This window comes from Salmo salar, chromosome ssa09, assembly GCF_905237065.1.
Source record: "Salmo salar chromosome ssa09, Ssal_v3.1, whole genome shotgun sequence".
NCBI lineage: Eukaryota > Metazoa > Chordata > Actinopteri > Salmoniformes > Salmonidae > Salmo > Salmo salar.
Window position 1 is genome coordinate 119,714,742 of NC_059450.1, and position 23,410 is coordinate 119,738,151.

The window sequence follows — 23,410 nt, forward strand, 5'->3', positions numbered from 1 at the left end:
CCACAGGAAGGAACAGAGGCATATCTGATTGTTTTTGTCTGTTTATTATAAAAGGGAGATAGCATGCTTTAGACATGGGTTCAAATACTATTTGAAATCATCTTAAATAATGTATATGTGCTTGATTGAGCATGCCTGGCATAATGGACCAATAGAATAGTCCAAAAACGGCAAATCTCACCCCTCAGGCCCCCCAGGCAGGCTAGAGTAAACACTCAAAGTATTTGAAATATTTCAAATAGTGTCTGAACCCAGGTCTGCTTTACATGGAACATTGTTTTGAGGGGTCAACATTTAATACAATTTGCTCAACTTTTCTTAAAAGTGGCAATATTTTGGTATGGAACATCAGTTCTACTGGACTCGAACCTCGGTCCAGCGACTATCAACTCAACACATTAGCCTTTACGACAAGAGATCCGAACCATTTGACGAGGTCACTACCTACTGGGCACAGATGTCAATTCAACGTTTATTCCACGTTGGTTCAATGTACTTTCATGGAAATGACGTGGAAACAATGTTGATTCAACTAGTGTGTGCCCAGTGGGTAGGAGCTGGGTTGAGGTCTCTACAATATAAAAGTCTGACTGGCCATACATTGTCCATCCCACATTAAACAGTGAGTCAGGAGAAGCGGGGAGAGGAGTAGACTGTGAGCTGTGAAGGTTTTCGTTGAGGATTAGGAATCCGCTGTTCAAGGCAGTCCTTTGAAAGAGCTGCATAGACCAACTGCAAAAAAACAGACACTCAGGTTAGCCTGAGGAAGCATTCTAGAAAAAGGTTAAGGAAAAGGGCATTCAGAAGCCATTATTCAAATAATACTCACCTCTATATTTGGTTTAGGCCTGGGTGTGACTGGAAGGAAAATATCAGGGTCAGAACTAGAATTAATACATACCTAATTGGGCACTTCACAAATTAGCATTAGACTTGGCCTTTAAATAAGCTGTATACACGATCAACTGTACAAATTGATCGCATGTTCATGTACAATGCTGTAGTAGAAATATGCATGTCAAGACACTGCAGCAAGATGTTTTGAAATTGTATCGATAAAGAAAATGATGTCTTACGAGGCGTGTCCTTGCGTGCACTTTGGGAGCGTGGTGGGGGCTTGGGCGGTGTTATTTGTGGCGGCTGAGATGGGACCTTTGATCTTATATGGTAAGCCAGACCCAAAACCAGGGTGATTACCAAACAGGTACTTACATACACCGCCACCCTGGAATAGACCTTCCTCACGGATGTGGGTGGTATGGCTGCACAGAAAAGGTACAGCACATCAATGAAGTCAGAGCACATGCATACCAGTCTACCTGTCATCTGGGAATGTCGAGTGGGAATTTTCTGTGATTGATTCTCATTTTGAGGGGAAATCTTACAAAGCAATACATACTGTACATTCTTTGCATGAAACTGATTAACACGGAGGTAATGTTGACTAGAAGGACCATATGTACCTGCAGTGATGTTCACATATGTCATATGTCCAACACTGGTGGATCCCTCAACCCAGGTGATCTGGCATTGGTACAGTCCGTGATCTGATTGGTTGACGTTGAGGATGTCCATGAGCAGACGAGTACTATTGGTTGTCAGTGTGACTTTGGAGAGATGATGCCTTGGAGTGGGACTAAAGAGAAGGAACTGTCCCTCTGTTGACAGCCCCCATCCCCTGTCCAGCCATCATCTCCACAATGCTGAACAACACAGGATAAGGAAAGAGTGCCCCCCTTTGGTACGTCAACAGAACTTCTCTTTGCAAAGACAGAAGTCACACATTCCTCTGAATCATAACCTGACGGAACAAAAGTTGACAAAAGTGAACATATAAATATGATATAAAAAATTCACTAGACAACAGAGGAGCAGCATCTACATCAATTCATATCCCAATGGCAATGAGAGAGTTCATTGAGAGTAGATATTTCTCATGATACCTCTTTTGTAGGAAAGTAGATGATACATACATTTATATAAGATTGTTTGATTAATTGTCCTTCCTTTTCTGATCTTGAGTGACATCCTAGATAGCTGTTTGAGTTATTTATTGGTCATCCTAGATATGGTTAAAAAACCAAGGTTATGACCACAACTGTCAGGAATCCTAAACAAGAGTCGTTGGACTTACCCGGGAGAATGCATAGACAGGTCAATGAGAGAAACAGACAGTTGTACATTTCTTTCTTCCCCATAGAATAGTAGGACGGGTTCCATAGAGCAGCCCCAACACAATGTCCTGGTGCCTCAGGAAGCTGGACCCAACATTATTAGCGCAGTAACTATTGTGTTTTACTAGGCGTATACAAATTGTTCTTCTTAGTTTTTCAATTGTTCTCTCACTTTCTCATTACATTTTTCCACCTTATTGGGAGTGTACTCTCCACAATTGTGAAATGGTTTCCAGTAGCTGCCTCAGTCGAGTTGGAAATAAGGAAGGAAGTGCACACACACACACACACACACACACACACACACACACACACACACACACACACACACACACACACACACACACACACACACACACACACACACACACACACACACACACACTCTACTCTCTCTCTCTCTCTCTCTCTCTCTCTCTCTCTCTCTCTCTCTCTCTCTCTCTCTCTCTCTCTCTCACTCACTCACTCTCTAATTCTCTCTAACTCCAAAAGACAAATCACATCCTTCCTCAGGCTGAACACCAAACTCTGTGGGCTGGGCACAATTATTAACTCCTTAGATAGAAAATAATAGTTAGCATTACATTTACTAAAGAATACATTTCCATGGAAACCAAGAAAAAAGTGTGTTGAATGTGTATGTTTTTGATTGTGTCTGTACATTGAATCTCATTTAATCCTCTTTCAAATAAAGATTGTGTAATGGCATGGCCCAAATTGTATAGTAAATCTACTTGTTGCTTCTATCCACCAATTCAGGCCAGCCGCAAGGTAGTTCAAAATGTAAAATGAGAGCAGCAAAATGTGTTATTATGTAATAATAAGAATGGTATACACACATTGCACAATTATTGTCACATTTCATCTGAATAACTTGGAATAGAGCTTCAACTATACCGACTCTGATATGAGGTCTAATGTCCTCACCAGTCTCGGGCATACTCTTAAATGCCAAGGGGCATGTTAAAGGAAACTGTTATGCCAAGTGTGTTTGTGATACTCAACATCCCAAAGTCTATTGTTACATTGTAACAATTATGTTTCCTGTTTCCGGTCGGAACTCTGCTCGCACTGACTGACTTTCGGCGAATGAGATAAACAAAGAGCCGGTGACTTTTAAAGACATTTAGAAACACTTGCTAACCCTCTTCGAAAACATGGAGACTGGTATGTCATGTGTTACTTTGTCTTATTTCATTCATTGTCACTTGTATAGCCAGCATGTGAGCTCAATTTGCGTTCCCGGCTAATGCTAGTAAGCTAGCTAACGTTAGCCGGCTAGCTAGCTTTATGTCACTTTTCAGATAGACCATTAGCTAGCCGGTTAGCTAAGTTAGATAACGTAGCTTAGCAAACATAGCATAGCTAACCAGCCAGCTTCCTTATGTATATTTTCACTTTGATAATGACATGACAGATCATGTTAGCTAGCTTGATAACGGTAACCGACCAACTTCAGCACAGCCATCCAACGTCTTCCCAGCTATCAGTGCCAGAAAAGTTGATGGCATTGTTACTACTAGTAACTAACGTTAGTTACTACTAGTAACTAACGTTAGCTAACTATGTCATGTTAGTCAAGTATCGGCTTGGCAGCTAACAGTGTTAGTTATCCAGTCAGTCAGTTAACATAGGAGGCAGCTCAACTTGCTAGCTATTTAACCAACTTTTTAGGTGAGTATTAACCAGTGCTATTCCATTAAGGGGATTTAACCCAACCCCTCTGAATGAGATAGATGCGGGTGACTGCCTTAATCGACGTCCACGTTATCGGCGCCCGGGAGCAGTTGTTGTTAAGGCGTAAACGGCCTTGCTTAAGGGCAAAACGGCAGTTCATTTTTTTTTACTTTGCAGGCTCGGGATTCGAACCACCGAACTTAATTCAACTCTTAATCGCTAGGCTACCTGCCGCCCCTTTAATAAAGTGGAATAAAGTGAGACAAAGTGCGATTCAGTGTTTGTCAACAAGCAGGCAGTGCACGACGAACCCAATACTTTGATTTGTTCAAGTAGCTAGCTAACGTTAAGGTGTCAGGATATGCCCTCCCCTGGCACAATAAAACATTAGGCTACCAGACAGGGAAGGATGTTTGACACTATGACAGCGGGTTTATAGTGATAGACTTTGAATTTATGGTGTGATGTGATTTGGTACCTTGTTGACCTCGGAAAGACTTGCACCCAAAGACCAGGAAAGATGCTAAGTCAGTCATAAAAGCTATATAACAACGAATATGTAAAGTTGCGAGTCACTCTAGACACCAGTTTGGCACCTTTCCATACAAAACGAAAGTGACACAGACAGTCATTCCCATTCATGCTTTTCCATTCTGTGGAGGCTGCATTGGAATGGGCTCTCCGCATATCCCTGCGTTTGTATACATTTACATTTCAGTCATTTAGCACACGCTCTTATCCAGAGTGACTTACAGTAGTGAATGCATACATTTCATACATTTTTATTTATTTATTTTTTAAATTCTTTTTCGTACTGGTTCCCCGTGGGAAACGAACCCACAACCCTGGCGTTACAAACACTATGCGCTACCAACTGAGCCACACGGGACCACACATGGCGACACACCCCTCTTGGTTTTGTACACTGATTAAATCAGCATAATAGGGTCTCTATCATCCATTTACTGTAGCAAGCTGACAGTAGGAAATAATGTATGATTTCTCCAACTTATGTGGTATTGATGGAGTATTGAGGCATGTGGGTTTGTCTATCCCTGTACATCTGGGGTGTATTCACTTTGAACCAAATGGAAGCAAACAGCTGAAAGAGGGCGGGACCTACCTCAATTTGTCCTATAATGAACACTCATTTTTGTTGCAAAATGTTTTCTGTTGCAAAATGTTTGCTACGCTTTACTACAGTGTGGACTAATGAATACACCCCAGGAATGGCCAGTGTATTTGAACCTTTCGGTCATGGAAAATAGCCTGACGGTCCAGAACCAATAGGGCTTGAGTCAGGCAGTATGCATGATTAAGCAATGTTCTTCTCAGTGTTTAATTGCTGTCCAGTATTTGATGGAATGACACCGCAGTATTATTTTATCAGTGTACTACTACGACTACAGATAGTTCTAGTTTCACATATACAGTGCCTTCAAAAAGTATTCACACCCCTTGACTTTTTCCACATTTTATTGTGTTACAACCGTAATTTAAAATTGATTAAATATAAGAAAGAAATGTGTCACTGGCCTTCACTAATGTTGCCTACATTTTGGTCTGCTAAGCACAAACTTGAACATTGTGAAAATTCTGTGCAACTTCTGGCACGTGTTTACTGTGAACACTAAGACTGTATCCGCTTTAAGTTACAGTTTTAACAGTGGTCATGCAGGCTACTGTGGCTATTTGATCATAATGTAGGCCTACCAGAGTGGGAAGCAATGACACAACAACTATCCATATTTTCAAGCGTAGTAGTGGATGCAACATGTTATGGGTATGCTTGTAATCATTAAAAGTGGTGAGATTTTCAGGATAAAAAAAGAAACTGAATAGCACAGACACATTTCTAAAGGAAAACCTGGTTCAGTCTGCTTTCCACCAGACACTGGGAGATTAATTTAACTTTTAGCAGGACAATAACCTAAAACACAAGGGCAATATCTACACTGGAGTTGCTTACCAAGAACACAGTAGGGCTGTCTCTGACTTAAAAAAATCTTGGTCAACCAATCTGTTCTTTCAACCAATCAATTGGTCGAAATTTTAAAACATGTATTTTTCCATATACTGTATGTATGGTTAATTTATAAAGCCAGGCACATTTAACAGTTAGGCTATTGATTTTATACTTAATTAAGTTGGTTTCCTCTCTCCTCAAGGCAAGGGCTGTTTTCTCGTCTCCTAGCTCCGCTGCTGCCTCTGCCCATTGTTCTCAACACCAATATGCTAATGAACTTTGCTATTATGCACATAGCAACATGGTCCAGCAAAAGGAGGCAATTCAACAGCCCACTGATGTTTCAGAACCATGGACAGCGACCGCTATCCAACGCGGTAGAAAGCACATTTGTTATAAAATAATAATAAAAAAAATATTAGTGTTGCCCCATTGTTCTTACGTAATATAACCATATACAATTTCAGTAGCATGTCTTAGAGTGATAGACTGTGCCACCCCCATGATCTCAACAATGGATTAGTCCACTCAGACAGGCGCCAATCAGACAGGTGTCTTGTACACCATGATTTTAAAATGTTTTGTTTTTTTTGCTACTGCTCGACTAAAGAAATCTCGGTCGATCAACAGCCTATCGTTCAGTCGACTAAATCGGTTCAGCCCTAGAAGACATTGAATGTTCTTGAGTGGCCGAGTTACAGTTTTGACTTAAATCTACTTAAAGTGTTATGACAAGACCTGAAGATGATTGTCTAGCAATGATCAACAACTAATTTGACAGAGCTTGAAGTATTTTGAAAACAATAATGGGCAAATGTTGCACAATTCAGGTCTGGAAAGCTCTTAGAGACTTACCCAGAAAGACTCACACTATAATTGCTGCCAAAGTAATTGCTTCTGCAAAGTATTGACTCAGGGGTGTGAGTAAACATTTCTAAAAACATGTTTTCACTTTGTCATTATGAGGTATTGTGTGTAGATGGGTGAGGAAAAACATTTCTGCAATCCATTTTCAATTCAGACTTTAACACAATATTGTGGAATAAGTCAAGGGGTATGAATACTGTATATGGATTGTTCCTGTCAAAATAGGATGAGAACACTTTAGTGAACTCAGGCATATTTGAATTTGATACCGAACTTGATGTCCTGCTGTTTTGTACCACATTGTCCGGTGGGGAGTGGACGAGGGCGGGGCAAGGCATTATTTGAATACTCCCTTTGCCACTTTGTTGACAATTCAATACAGTACAACTTTATTAGTCCCGCTGCAATTCGGAACCCATTGCCACTTTGCCAGAGCAAACACCAATGACATCCTCCTTATATTACACCTCTTTACCACTTTGTTTCATCCAGACTGTTTCCATTTCTAATAAACCCTGGCCTAGCCTGGCCTCAGATCTGTTTCTGCGCTTATTCCAACTCCTTCTCACGCCAAACAATGTTTGGCAGGCTAATTCTATTACGAAGTTGGCAAGAGAGCATAAACAGACCAGTTACCAGGCTAACACTTTCCCTGTTTCCTTAAAAATTACGACCTCTCTATTGTCCTCCTCAGGTTTGAGTCAGGAGAAGATCGCCTCCTTTGTGAAGCGTTTGCGGGCGGAGCCCAGGTACCTGTTGGCCCAGAACGTGTCCACGTGCATCGACCCGCTGGAGGTGTGTCTGCACAGGCAGACGGTCCAGGACACCGTGCACATATTCCAGCACTCCATCCCCACAGAGGGCAAGCCTATCACCAACCAGAAAAACTCAGGTACACTTACCTACAGATACGGTCAAATATATTGGCACCCTTGCACTTTACAATGGATTGCAATGGAGCAGAATGTTCTGTTTTTTCTTTTATAAAACTGGTTGTATGACAATTTTTTTACCCTGTAGCCACCGGGGCCAGGTAGCCTAGTGGTTAGAGTGTTGGGCCAGTAACCGAAAGGTTGCTGGATCAAATCCCCGAGCTCACAAGGTAAACATCTGTTGTTCTGCCCCTGAACAAGGCAGTTAACCCACTGTTCCTAGGCCGTCATTGTAAATAAGAATTTGTTCTTAACTGACTTGCCTGGTTAAATAAAGGTTAAATAAAATAAAACACTGGAGATCGTTTAGTCTAGGCCATTGAAGTGAAAAATCTCAATTTTAGCTGTAAATCAAACAAATACACGAAAACAAATGTTTTTAAATTTCATTTTTTTTTTTTTAAGCATTTGTGTTCTGCGCCAGGGTGCCAAAATATTTGACACCCAGCATCTGTAACTACTCCAGAGTCTTGGCCATGTACAAAGACTGCATGTGAACGAAATAGACCTACGTACCTGATGCAGAGATGTGGTGGGGTTGCGTGCCAAATGGCAGTCTAATTCCTACATGGTGCACTCCGTTTGACCAGAGCCCTATAGGCGCTAGTCAACATTTTTTATTTGATTTATTGGGATCCCCATTAACTGACGCCAATGGCGACAGATAATCTTACTGGTGCACTATATACAGTAGGGGAGTGCACTATATAGGGAATAGGGTGCCATTTTGGGACACAACTGTGGAGTGGGGAGAAAGGGGAGAAAGGAGGTCTAGCTATGTGTCTATGAATAGGGGATAGAGTGTTATTTGGGAAGCTGCCATTGAAGCACGGCTCCATATACACAGTTCCATAGTCATCTGTGCTGATTGTGGGTTCCAGGGAGATGTTGGATCTTCTCGTGCCTCAACGTCATGCGCCTTCCCTTCATGAAAAAGTTCAACATCGAAGAGTTTGAGTTCAGTCAGTCCTACCTCTTCTTCTGGGACAAGGTAAGACCACGTTTGTTCGTCTTATTAAAATCACATGTATTCATTTGAGCAACTTTTAGCAACAGCCACTAGAATATACAATGCGTTTGTTGTTACATTTCAGCGGTGGGGTGTGAACAGCGTTGGTGTGTTTGGCGGTGTGTTTGGCAGTGTGCATCTTTAGTACTATTAGACTCATTGTCTGCCTTAAACCCCCTTTGTGTGTGGCGCTCTGTACACTGGACAATGTTGTACCGATTGGACGTCACCGTCTCTCTCGTCTCCTCTCCATCATGTCCCTTTTCTGCACTCTCTCCATCCTCCCTTCAGGTGGAGCGGTGCTACTACTTCCTGCAGGCCTGTGTGGAGACAGCCCAGAGGAAGGAGCCTGTAGACGGCAGACTGGTCCAGTTCCTGCTCTCCAATCCCACCAACGACGGCGGCCAGTGGGATATGCTGGTCAACCTCATTGGTCAGTTCATACCTGTTATTCCCCGATCAGGGGAGTGTTGCTGCTTCGTTTGCATAATGCTATGTCATTATGTCGTGGCTGAGTCACGAATCGCACCTTATTCCCTATATCAGGTACTACCTTGGCCCAGGGGTCATATGTAGGGAATAGGGTGCCATTTAGGACTCACAGTGTAACTACCTTGGTAACTAGACTGTAACTACTCACCGGTGGCCGTTTACTGCAGAAAATAAGCAAAATTATACTGGAACTGTCTAGATTCTGTTTCAGGTGAGTTACTAATGTAGTAGTTACTGTGTAATTCCTTGTAATTAGACAATTATATGTAACTAGCCTTCCACTGTTTTAATGAGTCAGGTTTGTGTGCGTCCCAAATAGCATCCTATTCCCTACGTAGTGCATTACTTTTGACCACAGGCCACGGGCAAAGCCTTAAAGTTATGGTCCTCTGTGGCTCAGTTGGTGGATCATGGCGCTTGCAACGCCAGGGTCGTGGGTTCGATTCCCACTGGGGCCTCCCATAGGAAAAATGTAGGCAGGCATAACTGTAAGTTGCTTTTGGATAAAAGTGTCTGCTAAATGGCATATGTTATTACCTTTCCCCGATCATCAGAAAAGTACGGAGTTATCCCAAAGAAATGCTTCCCAGAGTCTCACAGCTCCGAGGCCTCGCGGAGAATGAATGACATCCTCAATCACAAGGTAGGTCGACTCACTTACATCTTTGCGACATTTCCGATTCATAATGATGTCTTGTGTAGAAGTACAACACCAAAAACCTAGTCCTCCTGTTTCATACCAAGACAAGGCAGTACAAGCATATACACTCTACTTAGCGCAGTGGAACACCACGGACAGATCATAGAAGCCACCCTTTTTTATTTTGGTGTCGTCTGTTTTCTTATAGAAGACCCAGATAACTAGCCCTTACCCGACATGCTCCACAATGTCACGAGGTAATAAAGTTTGCTGTGTAGTATGTCATGCCAATGTTCCCTGTCTTCCAGCTGAGAGAATACTGTCTAAGACTGCGGAACATGGTGGCCAGTGACTCCACTGAAGCCGAGCTGTCTGACGCCATGGACACCATGATTGAGGAGGTAAGCGCATGTTAGGGAAAGACACACACGACTCGCACACCACACACAGCGTACGACCCACACACCACCACCACATCACACCACACACAGTGCACGACCCACACGCCACCACCACATCACACCACACACAGCGTACGACCCACACGCCACCACCACATCACACACACCGCCATCACATCACACAGCGCACGACCCACACACCGCCACCACATCACACTACACACAGCGCACGACCCACACGCCACCACCACATCACACACACCGCCATCACACCACACACTGTTTTCCTCCTCAATAATGTTGTAGCACTGCGTCAGTTTGTCCAGAGGAGGGGGCTGTATAACAGACCGTAGATCTGTGCTCTGAGAAGGACACGTGCTGTAACACGCCTGTATGTATTTAACACAGCAGGTACTGGGTAGGCAAGGACGATAACCAATACGGCTCCAGTAGTTATTAGGCAATATTAGTTTTCAGATTAATTATTGGCCATTCAATTCAAATGTATCTGTTGTAGCAGCACACAGAAAGCTACAGGTTGATAACAAAGGTTTGTGTGCTGTGTGTGTGTGTGTGTGTGTGTGTGTGTGTGTGTGTGTGTGTGTGTGTGTGTGTGTGTGTGTGTGTGTGTGTGTGTGTGTGTGTGTGTGTGCGTGCGTGTGCGTGTGTGAATAGTACACTATCCCATCTAATACCATTGACTTTCACCATACCACTGATTCCTCTATCAAATCTCAAAAGTAACTGTCAGCCAGTGGATAGACCTCCTCGGTTCAGATAGATATCTAATAGATAGAAACCACCGCTGTTGGAATTTGTTGGAGCTATGTTCCCTCTTAAATAATGCCGCAAATGAGTTTTCTACCTTAAATCAGCATGTTTGACATAAGTAGGCTTAGAAAAGGTACTGCTAGAAATGGCCAAATAGAGATGACTGTTTATTTTTGTTAAACAGTGCTTTATCAGTCGTAATGAATCAGGACCTAATCACAAGACCCTCCCAGCACTGCAGAACATTGTGGAGCCCAACTCTTCCACATTTAGCAACAATGGCTGTAGTGATATATGGCCCTTACTGTTTATAATCCACTGGTGACAGCTTCTATAATTCTGGCTGCAAAGAGAGAGAGAGTGTGTGTCCACATGCGTGTGTGTGTGTCCACGTGCACTCACACACGCCTCACGGACCTGATGACAGAATGTTCCATAAACACGATCTTTATCGCAACGCTCCTCACATTGAACGGCGTAAGGCAATTTCACTGTGAGAGGAAAAGGCCTTTTTTTTATTTTTTCACCTTTATTTAACCAGGTAGGCAAGTTGAGAACAAGTTCTCATTTACAATTGCGACCTGGCCAAGATAAAGCAAAGCAGTTCGACAACATACAAAAACACAGAGTTACACATGGAGTAAAACAACATACAATCAATGATGCAGTAGAAAAAAATAAATAAGACTATATACAATGTGAGCAAATGATGTGAGATAAGGGAGGTAAAGGCAAAAAAAATGCCATGGTGGCAAAGTAAATAAAGTATAGCAAGAAAAACACCGGAATGGTAGATTTGTAGTTTGAAGAAAGTTCAGAGATAAAATATAAATAATATGGTGCAAAGGAGCAAAATAAATAAAATAAATAAATACAGTAGGGGAAGAGGTAGTAGTTTGGGCTAAATTATGGATGGGCTATGTACAGGTGCAGTGATCTGTGAGCTGCTCTGACAGCTGGTGCTTAAAGCTAGTGAGGGAGATAAGTGTTTCCAGTTTCAGAGATTTTTGTAGTTCGTTCCAGTCATTGGCAGCAGAGAACTGGAAGGAGAGACGACCAAAGGAGGAGTTGGCTTTAGGGGTGACCAGAGAGATAAACCTGCTGGAGCGCGTGCTACAGGTGGGTGCTGCTATGGTGACCAGTGAGAGGAGATAAGGGGGGACTTTACCTAGCAGGGTCTTGTAGATGACCTGGAGCCAATGTGTTTGGCGACGATTATGAAGCGAAGGCCAGCCAACGAGAGCGTACAGGTCGCAGTGGTGGGTAGTATATGGGGCTTTGGTGACAAAACGGATGGCACTGTGATAGACTGCATCCAGCTTGTTGAGTAGGGTATTGGAAGCTATTTTGTAAATGACATCGCCGAAGTCAAGGATTGGTAGGATGGTCAGTTTTACGAGGGTATGTTTGGCAGCATGAGTGAAGGATGCTTTGTTGCGAAATAGGAAGCCAATTCGAGATTTCACTTTGGCTTGGAGATGATTGATGTGAGTCTGGAAGGAGAGTTTACAGTCTAACCAGACACCTAGGTATTTGTAGTTGTCCACAAATTCTAAGTTAGAACCGTCCAGAGAAGTGATGCTGGACAGGCGGGCAGGTGCAGGCAGCGATCGGTTGAAGAGCATGCATTTAGTTTTACTTGCGTTTAGGAGCAGTTGGAGACCACGGAAGGAGAGTTGAATGGCATTGAAGCTCGTCTGGAGGGTTGTTAACACAGTGTCCAAAGAAGGGCCAGAAGTGTACAGAATGGTGTCGTCTGCGTAGAGGTGGATCAGAGATTCACCAGCAGCAAGAGCGACATCATTTATGTATACAGAGAAAAGAGTTGGCCCAAGAATTGAACCCTGTGGTACCCCCATAGAGACTGCCAGAGGTCCAGACAGTAGGCCCTCCGATTTGACACACTGAACTCTGTCAGAGAAGTAGTTGGTGAACCAGGCGACGCAATCGTTTGAGAAACCAAGGCTACTGAGTCTGCCGATGAGGATGTGGTGATTAACCTCTATGGGCAAGGTGGGACGCTGGCGATTTTCAAAATCTTAAAAATCCTATTACTTCAATTTCTCAAACATATGACTATTTTACAGCTATTTAAAGACAAGACTCTCGTTAATCTAACCACACTGTCCGATTTCAAAAAGGCTTTACAACGAAAGCAAAACATTAGATTATGTCAGCAGAGTACCAAGCCAGAAATAATCAGACACCCATTTTTCAAGCCAGCATATAATGTCACCAAAACCCAGAAGACAGCTAAATGCAGCACTCACCTTTGATGATCTTCATCAGATGACAACCCTAGGACATTATGTTATACAATACATGCATGTTTTGTTCAATCAAGTTCATATTTATATCAAAAACCAGCTTTTTACATTAGCATGTGACGTTCAGAACTAGCAAACTTCCGGGGAATTCGCTAACATTTTACTAAATTACTCACGATAAACGTTCACAAAAAGCATAACAATTATTTTAAGAATTATAGATACATTACTCCTCTATGTCCGATTTTAAAATAGCTTTTTGGTGAAAGCACATTTTGCAATATTCTAAGTACATAGCCCAGGCATCACGGGCTCGCTATTTAGACACCCGGCAAGTTTAGCACTCACCATAATCATATTTACTATTATAAAAGTTTGATTACCTTTTGTTGTCTTCGTCAGAATGCACTCCCAGGACGTCTACTTCAATAACAAATGTTGGTTTGGTCCAAAATAATCCATCGTTATATCCGAATAGCGGCGTTTTGTTCGTGCGTTCCAGACACTATCCGAAATGGTAAAGAAGTGTCGCGCGCATGGCGCAATTCGTGACAATAAAATTCTAAATATTCCATTACCGTACTTCGAAGCATGTCAACCGCTGTTTAAAATCAATTTTTACGCCATTTTTCTCGTAGAAAAGCGATAATATTCCGACAGGGAATCTCCTTTTCGGCAAACAGAGGAAAAAAATCACAAAGGCGGGGGCGGTCGGGGTCACGCGCATAAGCCCAGTGTCCCTTGATCGGCCACTTGAGAAAGGCGATAATGTGTTTCAGCCTGGGGCTGGAATGACGACATTCTGTTTTTTTCCGTGCTCTGAGCGCCTATGGACAACGTGGGAAGTGTCACGTTAGAGCAGAGATCCTTAGTAAATGATAGAGATGGAAAAGAAGTTCAAGAAATGGTCAGACAGGCCACTTCATGTAAAGGAATCTCTCAGGTTTTGACCTGCCATTTGAGTTCTGTTATACTCACAGACACCATTCAAACAGTTTTAGAAAATTTAGGGTGTTTTCTATCCATATGTAATAAGTATATGCATATTCTAGTTACTGGGTAGGAGTGGTAACCAGATTAAATCGGGTATGTTTTTTATCCAGCCGTGTCAATACTGCCCCCTAGCCCTAACAGGTTAACAGAGTCAAAAGCTTTGGCCAGGTCAATGAATACGGCAGCACAGTATTGTTTCTTATCGATGGCGGTTACGATGTCGTTTAGGACCTTGAGCGTGGCTGAGGTGCACCCATGACCAGCTCTGAAACCAGATTGCATAGCGGAGAGGGTGCGGTGGGATTCGAAATGGTCGGTAATCTGTTTGTTGACTTGGCTTTCGAAGACCTTAGAAAGGCAGGGTAGGATGGATATAGGTCTGTAGCAATTTGGGTCAAGAGTGTCACCTCCTTTGAAGAGGGGGATGACAGCAGCTGCTTTCCAATCTATGGGAATCTCAGACGACACGAAAGAGAGGTTGAACAGGCTAGTAATAGGGGTTGCAATAATTTAGGCAGATAATTTTAGAAAGAAAGGGTCCAGATTGGAAAAGCCCAGCTGATTTGTAGGGGTCCAGATTTTGCAGCTCTTTCAGAACATCAGCTGAATGGATTTGGGAGAAGGAGAAATGGGGGAGGCTTGGGCGAGTAGCTGTGGGGGGTGCAGTGCTGTTGAATGCAGTAGGGGTAGTTAGGTGGAAAGCATGGCCAGCTGTAGAAAAATGCTTATTGAAATTCTCAATTATAGTGGGCTTATCGGTGGTGACAGAGTTTCCTATCCTCAGTGCAGTGGGCAGTTGGGAGGAGGTGTTCTTATTCTCCATGGACTTTACAATGTCCCAGAACTTTTTAGAGTTGGAGTTGCACGGCGAATTTCTGTTTGAAAAAGATAGCCTTGGCGTTTCTAACTGCCTGTGTGTATTGGTTTCTAACTTCCCTAAAAAGTTGCATATCGCGGGGGCAGTTCGATGCTAATGCAGAACGCCACAGGATATTTTTGTGTTGGTTAAGGGCAGTCAGGTCTGGGGAGAACCAAGGGCTATATCTGTTCCTGGTTCTAAATTTCTTGAAAGGGGCATGCTTATTTAAGATGGAGAGGAAGGCATTTAAAAAAATAACCAGGCATCCTCTACTGACGGGATGAGGTCAATATCCTTCCAGGATACCAGGGCCAGGTCGATTAGAAAGGCTTGCTCGTTGAAATGTTTCAGGGAGCGTTTGACAGTGATGAGTGGAGGTCGTTTGACCGCTGACCCATTACGGGTGCAGGCAATGAGGCAGTGATCGCTGAGATCTTGGTTGAAAACAGCAGAGGTGTATTTAGAGGGCATATTGGTTAGGATGATATCTATGAGGGTGCCAGTGTTTGCGGCTTTGGGGTTGTACCTGGTGGGTTCATTAATAATTTGTGTGAGATTGAGGGCATCAAGCTTGGATTGTAGGATGGCTGGGGTGTTAAGCATGTCCCAGTTTAGGTCACCTAGTAGCACGAGCTCTGAAGATAGATGGGGGGCAATCAGTTCACATATGGTGTCCAGAGCACAACTAGGGGCCGAGGGGGGTCTATAGCAGGCGGCAACGGTGAGAGACTTGTTTGAGAAGGTGGATTTTTAAAAGTAGAAGTTCAAATTGTTTGGGTACAGACCTGGATAGCAGGACAACCGCAGGCTATCTCTGCAGTAGATTGCAACACCGCCCCCTTTGGTCGTTCTATCTTGTCTGAAAACGTTGTAGTTAGGGATGAAGATTTCAGAGTTTTTGGTGGACTTCCTAAGCCAAGATTCAGACACAGCTAGGACATCCGGGTTGGCAGAGTGTGCTAAAGCAGTGAATAAAACAAACTTAGGGAGGAGGCTTCTAATGTTAACATGCATGAAACCAAGGTTATTACGGTTACAGAAGTCATCAAAGAGAGCGCCTGGGGAGTAGGAGTGGAGCCAGGCACTGCAGGGCCTGGATTCACCTCTACATCCCCAGAGGAGCAGAGAAGAATAAGTATGAGGGTACGGCTAAAAGCTATAAGAATTGGTCGTCTGTGACGTCCAGAATAGAGAGAAAAAGGAGCAGGTTTCTGGGGGCGATAAAATAGCTTCAAGGTATAATGTACAGACAAAGGTATGGTGGGATGTGAGTACAGAGGAGGTAAACCTAGGCATTTAGTGATTATGAGAGAGATATTGTCTCTAGAAACATCATTGAAACCAGAAGATGTCATAGCATGTGTGGGTGGAGGAACTGAGAGGTTGGATAAGGTATAATGAGCAGGGCTAGAGGCTCTACAGTGAAATAAGCCAATAAACACTAACCAGAACAGCAATGGAGAAGGCATATTGACATTAAGGAGAGGCATGCTTAGCCGAGTGATCAAAGGGTCCAGTGAGATTCAGACAGCTAGCCGGGCCATAGGTAGCAAGCTGGTGGAAGATGGGAGGGAGGTCTGTTTTTAGCCACCTCGTGCGTTTCCGTCTGTGGGTTAGTGGGGTTCCGTGTGGAAGGGGGACCAGTCCAAGTTGGCAAAATAGTTAGTTATAGTGGCCCAAGAAAAGTGTCCGATAGACCTATTCAGATCGCAGCCGAAAAGACAGCTAACGATTAGCGGGCCGCAGATGGGCGATCAGGTTACGTCGCGACGGAGGGGCCAGTTGGATAACTCCCTCGGGCAGATAACGTCGGTGGTCCAGTCGTGAAGACCCGATGGGGCTCCACATCGGCAGTAAAACGGGTCAGGATAGGTGAGTTGTAGCCCAGGAGACACTTCAGCTGGCTAGCTCAGGAATAGCCCAGGAGTGGCTGACGGAACTCTTCAGCTGGCTAGCTGGCTAGCTCCGTAATAATGTGTGTTAATTCCGTGACCGACGTTGCCAATAGTCACTCAGGTAGCAGCTAGTTAGCTGCAAGATCCAGGTGTAAATGTCCAGAGCCTGCGGTAGAAATCGGGGAAAGGAGAGAGAATAGGTCCGGTATGCTCTGTTCTGAGTCGCGCTGTACAAAAACTGGCGATAGCTTTTCGAGCTAACGGATAGCTGAGGACAGCTAACCGTGGCTAGCTGAACTTCAACGTTAGCCAGTGAAAATGGCTAACCTCTTGCTAGCTTCTGTTGTGGAATTCAGATGAGGTAAAATAATACTTTATTTTTTAAATTGGTGAGGCGGGTTGCAGGAGAGTGCTTTGAGGTTGAGTTTTTAGAATTAAAAAAAATATATATATAAAAAGATAAGTGAAGAAAAAATAATAATATGTAAATATATATATACACGGGACACGACAAGAGGAGGGTAGAGGACGTCTGAACTGCTACGCCATCTTGGGAAAAAAAATTATAATTTTTTTTAAAATTCCCTTAATACCTTAATGTCCCAACATTCCCAGTACCACTTAAGACAGAGGTGTGTGTGTGTGTGTGTGTGTGTGGTCAGTCAGTCAATATCACACAGCAAGAGAGAGAACATTACATAAAGGATGTAGCTTTTGTGTGGAGCAGTTCTGTTGTATATGCCCCTGACTGCTTGTTTAAACAGACTCTGTGTCTACTACCCTTACCGCTCTGGAAACACTATGCTAGCTACAGCATATTCTGATTGTGCAACACTTCCAGTTCTCCCTCGTTGCACTTCTTCTATGAACAAGAGAGTTTTTTTTTTGGTCAATGTGTTTGTTTGTCCACCTGGTAGTAGTTTGTTTTGTGTAACACAGCTCTGGCAACCAGGGGGAGTGTGAAGAGAGAGAAAGGTGGGGGATGTTGGCCCGGGAGGGTGAAGGGTGTAACCAGCGCCTCTCTTCCCGTCTCCTGGGCGTCCGTACGGAGAAGGGCGCGTTGACTGCGCCTCCGGGCTTCTATTTATGCTTGGCATCTGTTGCGACGAGTGAAACGTCACTGTTGTGCCGTGATTTAGATTAGCTCCTAGCTAGCGAGCTAGCCAACAAATTAGCCATAATTAATTAAGCTAGAACACACTCTGTCGGATGTGATCAGTTAGTCGGGTCCTTTTTCATTAATTCACTTTTCTGTGTCCTCGTCACTCAGCATGTTGTGTTGACACAGTAGGGCTACGTCCCAAATGCCACACTATTCCCTTTATAGTGCACTATATTTAGGGAATAGGGGGACATTTGGGACACTTACCAGGCCATTTGAAACGTGTCATGTTCAATTACAGAGTATTGTAGTCCTTTTCCGAGTGCTGCGTGTGACTTCAGTGTGCGGGCTGTGCCACCTTGTTCTGGGTTCAGACTGCACACGTAAACCATGTAAACACCAAGTATGAGAGGTTGTGGGTTTGTGCGTGTCTGAGCGTTTAGAAGTGGTGTGTGTTTCTATGTATGCTTAGAAGTGGCGTGTGTTTATATTCAGAAGTGGTGTCTGTGGTTACATTTTAGAGTTGGTGTGTGTGTCTGTGGTTACATTTTAGAGTTGGCGTGTGTGTCTGTGGTTACATTTTAGAGTTGGCGTGTGTGTATGTGGTTACATTTTAGAGTTGGTGTGTGTGTCTGGTTACATTTTAGAGTTGGTGTGTGTGTCTGTGGTTACATTTTAGAGTTGGTGTGTGTGTCTGTGGTTACATTTTAGAGTTGGTGTGTGTGTATGTGGTTACATTTTAGAGTTGGTGTGTGTGTCTGTGGTTAGATTTTAGAGTTGGTGTGTGTGTATGTGGTTACATTTTAGAGTTGGCGTGTGTGTCTGTGGTTACATTTTAGAGTTGGCGTGTGTGTATGTGGTTACATTTTAGAGTTGGCGTGTGTGTATGTGGTTACATTTTAGAGTTGGCGTGTGTGTCTGTGGTTACATTTTAGAGTTGGCGTGTGTGTCTGTGGTTACATTTTAGAGTTGGTGTGTGTGTCTGGTTACATTTTAGAGTTGGTGTGTGTGTATGTGGTTACATTTTAGAGTTGGTGTGTGTATGTGGTTACATTTTAGAGTTGGTGTGTGTGTCTGTGGTTAGATTTTAGAGTTGGTGTGTGTGTGTGGTTACATTTTAGAGTTGGGTGTGTGTCTGTGGTTACATTTTAGAGTTGGTGTGTGTGTATGTGGTTACATTTTAGAGTTGGGTGTGTGTATGTGGTTACATTTTAGAGTTGGTGTGTGTGTCTGTGGTTAGATTTTAGAGTTGGTGTGTGTGTCTGGTTACATTTTAGAGTTGGTGTGTGTGTATGTGGTTACATTTTAGAGTTGGTGTGTGTGTCTGTGGTTAGATTTTAGAGTTGGTGTGTGTGTCTGGTTACATTTTAGAGTTGGTGTGTGTGTCTGTGGTTACATTTTAGAGTTGGCGTGTGTGTATGTGGTTACATTTTAGAGTTGGCGTGTGTGTCTGTGGTTACATTTTAGAGTTGGCGTGTGTGTCTGTGGTTACATTTTAGAGTTGGTGTGTGTGTATGTGGTTACATTTTAGAGTTGGTGTGTGTATGTGGTTACATTTTAGAGTTGGTGTGTGTGTCTGTGGTTACATTTTAGAGTTGGCGTGTGTGTATGTGGTTACATTTTAGAGTTGGTGTGTGTGTCTGGTTACATTTTAGAGTTGGTGTGTGTGTATGTGGTTACATTTTAGAGTTGGTGTGTGTATGTGGTTACATTTTAGAGTTGGTGTGTGTGTCTGTGGTTACATTTTAGAGTTGGTGTGTGTGTCTGTGGTTACATTTTAGAGTTGGCGTGTGTGTCTGTGGTTACATTTTAGAGTTGGTGTGTGTGTCTGTGGTTACATTTTAGAGTTGGTGTGTGTGTCTGGTTACATTTTAGAGTTGGTGTGTGTGTCTGTGGTTACATTTTAGAGTTGGTGTGTGTGTCTGTGGTTACATTTTAGAGTTGGTGTGTGTGTCTGTGGTTACATTTTAGAGTTGGTGTGTGTGTCTGGTTACATTTTAGAGTTGGTGTGTGTGTCTGGTTACATTTTAGAGTTGGTGTGTGTGTCTGTGGTTACATTTTAGAGTTGGTGTGTGTGTCTGTGGTTACATTTTAGAGTTGGTGTGTGTGTATGTGGTTACATTTTAGAGTTGGTGTGTGTGTCTGGTTACATTTTAGAGTTGGTGTGTGTGTATGTGGTTACATTTTAGAGTTGGTGTGTGTGTCTGTGGTTAGATTTTAGAGTTGGTGTGTGTGTCTGGTTACATTTTAGAGTTGGTGTGTGTGTCTGGTTAGATTTTAGAGTTGGTGTGTGTCTGGTTAGATTTTAGAGTTGGTGTGTGTGTCTGGTTACATTTTAGAGTTGGTGTGTGTGTCTGTGGTTACATTTTAGAGTTGGTGTGTGTGTATGTGGTTACATTTTAGAGTTGGCGTGTGTGTCTGTGGTTACATTTTAGAGTTGGTGTGTGTGTATGTGGTTACATTTTAGAGTTGGCGTGTGTGTCTGTGGTTACATTTTAGAGTTGGTGTGTGTGTCTGTGGTTACATTTTAGAGTTGGTGTGTGTGTCTGTGGTTACATTTTAGAGTTGGCGTGTGTGTATGTGGTTACATTTTAGAGTTGGTGTGTGTATGTGGTTACATTTTAGAGTTGGTGTGTGTGTCTGTGGTTAGATTTTAGAGTTGGTGTGTGTGTATGTGGTTACATTTTAGAGTTGGCGTGTGTGTCTGTGGTTACATTTTAGAGTTGGTGTGTGTGTCTTTGGTTACATTTTAGAGTTGGCGTGTGTGTATGTGGTTACATTTTAGAGTTGGCGTGTGTGTATGTGCTTACATTTTAGAGTTGGTGTGTGTGTCTGGTTACATTTTAGAGTTGGCGTGTGTGTCTGTGGTTACATTTTAGAGTTGGTGTGTGTGTCTTTGGTTACATTTTAGAGTTGGGTGTGTGTATGTGGTTACATTTTAGAGTTGGCGTGTGTGTATGTGCTTACATTTTAGAGTTGGTGTGTGTGTCTGGTTACATTTTAGAGTTGGTGTGTGTGTCTGTGGTTACATTTTAGAGTTGGTGTGTGTGTCTGTGGTTACATTTTAGAGTTGGTGTGTGTGTCTGTGGTTACATTTTAGAGTTGGTGTGTGTGTCTGTGGTTACATTTTAGAGTTGGTGTGTGTGTATGTGGTTACATTTTAGAGTTGGTGTGTGTGTCTGTGGTTACATTTTAGAGTTGGTGTGTGTGTCTGTGGTTACATTTTAGAGTTGGTGTGTGTGTCTGTGGTTACATTTTAGAGTTGGTGTGTGAGTCATAGCTGATCAAAGCCCCCAGACCCGGGCCTCGTTAAGCCAGGGGATGTCAGGCCTACTTTAGGTGGGGAGGCTCTGGCGTTGTGCCCGCTCCCTGGGGGAGGAGTGTGACGGGGTGCTGGAGAGCATCACTCTGTCCTCGTCCAGGCTCCACATGACAGGCCTGAGAGCCAGAGAGGACAGGCTGCACCACGTACCACCATGCTAAGACCCGGGGCCTCCTTTTTAATGTCCTGGTCCCTGCAGAAGCACACACAGACATGTACACTGTAACAGGCATGCAGGAGTGTGTGCAGGAGCGCACAAACACAGGGAGACGTTTCCAAGCACACACACACACACACAGATTTTGTATCGGCACACACACACCACCTCAGATGTAGGTAGTCCGACTGGTAGCACGCAACCACACATAATGCACACACACACACACACACACACACACACACACACACACACACACACACACACACGTTCCTCACATCCTCTCTACAGCACTCCTTCAGTCCTGTTCCTGTTCCCTTCATAACCAGTCCTATGCTGTTTCTGCTGTAGAGAACGTGCCCATTTGGGCGCATAGAAATTCTCCTTCAGGCGCATATGACTGTGTTCAATATGAGTGCTGTGTTTGTAGATTGTAAGGAGTCATAATCACCACATCCTCATCGGCAGACTCAGTAGCCTTGGTTTCTCAAACGATTGCGTCGCCTGGTTCACCAACTACTTCTCTGACAGAGTTCAGTGTGTCAAATCGGAGGGCCTACTGTCTGGACCTCTGGCAGTCTCTATGGGGGTACCACAGGGTTCAATTCTTGGGCCAACTCTTTTCTCTGTATACATAAATGATGTCGCTCTTGCTGCTGGTGAATCTCTGATCCACCTCTACGCAGACGACACCATTCTGTACACTTCTGGCCCTTCTTTGGACACTGTGTTAACAACCATCCAGACGAGCTTCAATGCCATTCAACTCTCCTTCCGTGGTCTCCAACTGCTCCTATACACAAGTAAAACTAAATGCATGCTCTTCAACCGATCGCTGCCTGCACCTGCCCGCCTGTCCAGCATCACTTCTCTGGACGGTTCTAACTTAGAATTTGTGGACAACTACAAATACCTAGGTGTCTGGTTAGACTGTAAACTCTCCTTCCAGACTCACATCAATCATCTCCAATCCAAAGTGAAATCTCGAATTGGCTTCCTATTTCGCAACAAAGCATCCTTCACTCATGCTGCCAAACATACCCTCGTAAAACTGACCATCCTACCAATCCTCGACTTCGGCGATGTCATTTACAAAATAGCTTCCAATACCCTACTCAACAAGCTGGATGCAGTCTATCACAGTGCCATCCGTTTTGTCACCAAAGCCCCATATACTACCCACCACTGCGACCTGTACGCTCTCGTTGGCTGGCCTTCGCTTCATAATCGTCGCCAAACACATTGGCTCCAGGTCATCTACAAGACCCTGCTAGGTAAAGTCCCCCCTTATCTCCGCTCACTGGTCACCATAGCAGCACCCACCTGTAGCACGCGCTCCAGCAGGTATATCTCTCTGGTCACCCCTAAAGCCAACTCCTCCTTTGGTCGTCTCTCCTTCCAGTTCTCTGCTGCCAATGACTGGAACGAACTACAAAAATCTCTGAAACTGGAAACACTTATCTCCCTCACTAGCTTTAAGCACCAGCTGTCAGAGCAGCTCACAGATCACTGCACCTGTACATAGCCCATCTATAATTTAGCCCAAACTACTACCGCTTCCCCTACTGTATTTATTTATTTTATTTATTTTGCTCCTTTGCACCATATTATTTATATTTTATCTCTGAACTTTCTTCAAACTACAAATCTACCATTCCAGTGTTTTTCTTGCTATACTTTATTTACTTTGCCACCATGGCATTTTTTTGCCTTTACCTCCCTTATCTCACATCATTTGCTCACATTGTATATAATCTTATTTTATTATTATTTTTTTTTTCTACTGCATCATTGATTGTATGTTGTTTTACTCCATGTGTAACTCTGTGTTTTTGTATGTTGTCGAACTGCTTTGCTTTATCTTGGCCAGGTCGCAATTGTAAATG

At 43.5% G+C, this 23,410-nt stretch overlaps 2 protein-coding genes across 3 annotated transcripts in view; one reads left to right on the forward strand and one right to left on the reverse strand.

Moving 5' to 3' along the window:
* Positions 1-25: 25 nt before the first annotated feature.
* On the reverse strand, positions 26-2,446 carry LOC106612654 (uncharacterized). The gene is made up of 5 exons (XM_014214037.2): positions 2,135-2,446; positions 1,464-1,801; positions 1,077-1,262; positions 830-858; positions 26-732 (listed from the first exon to the last, which is right to left on the reverse strand). The coding sequence occupies exons 2-5, from the start codon at positions 1,573-1,575 to the stop codon at positions 628-630; spliced, it is 432 nt and encodes a 143-aa protein (XP_014069512.2). The 5' UTR covers positions 1,576-1,801; positions 2,135-2,446; the 3' UTR covers positions 26-627.
* A 679-nt stretch (positions 2,447-3,125) lies between these two features.
* The window catches only part of LOC106612652 (bleomycin hydrolase), a 29,329-nt gene continuing 9,044 nt past the window's right edge, over positions 3,126-23,410 (forward strand). For both annotated transcript variants that reach the window (XM_014214025.2, XM_014214026.2), the window contains exons 1-6: positions 3,126-3,341; positions 7,379-7,576; positions 8,498-8,607; positions 8,917-9,058; positions 9,672-9,760; positions 10,066-10,158. In XM_014214025.2, coding sequence (XP_014069500.1) covers positions 3,332-3,341; positions 7,379-7,576; positions 8,498-8,607; positions 8,917-9,058; positions 9,672-9,760; positions 10,066-10,158 — 642 coding nt within the window. In that variant the 5' untranslated portion in view covers positions 3,126-3,331. The remainder of the gene's footprint in view (positions 3,342-7,378; positions 7,577-8,497; positions 8,608-8,916; positions 9,059-9,671; positions 9,761-10,065; positions 10,159-23,410) is intronic.

Excerpts from the sequence above, each read along its gene's own strand:
- LOC106612654 (XM_014214037.2), bottom strand. The coding sequence starts at position 1,575 with ATGGACATCCTCAACGTCAACCAATCAGATCACGGACTGTACCAATGC. Across the intron at positions 1,263-1,463 it reads ATATGTGAACATCACTGCAG|CCATACCACCCACATCCGTG; the intron begins GTACATATGGTC and ends TTTTCTGTGCAG. Across the intron at positions 733-829 it reads GGCCTAAACCAAATATAGAG|TTGGTCTATGCAGCTCTTTC; the intron begins GTGAGTATTATT and ends GTTTTTTTGCAG.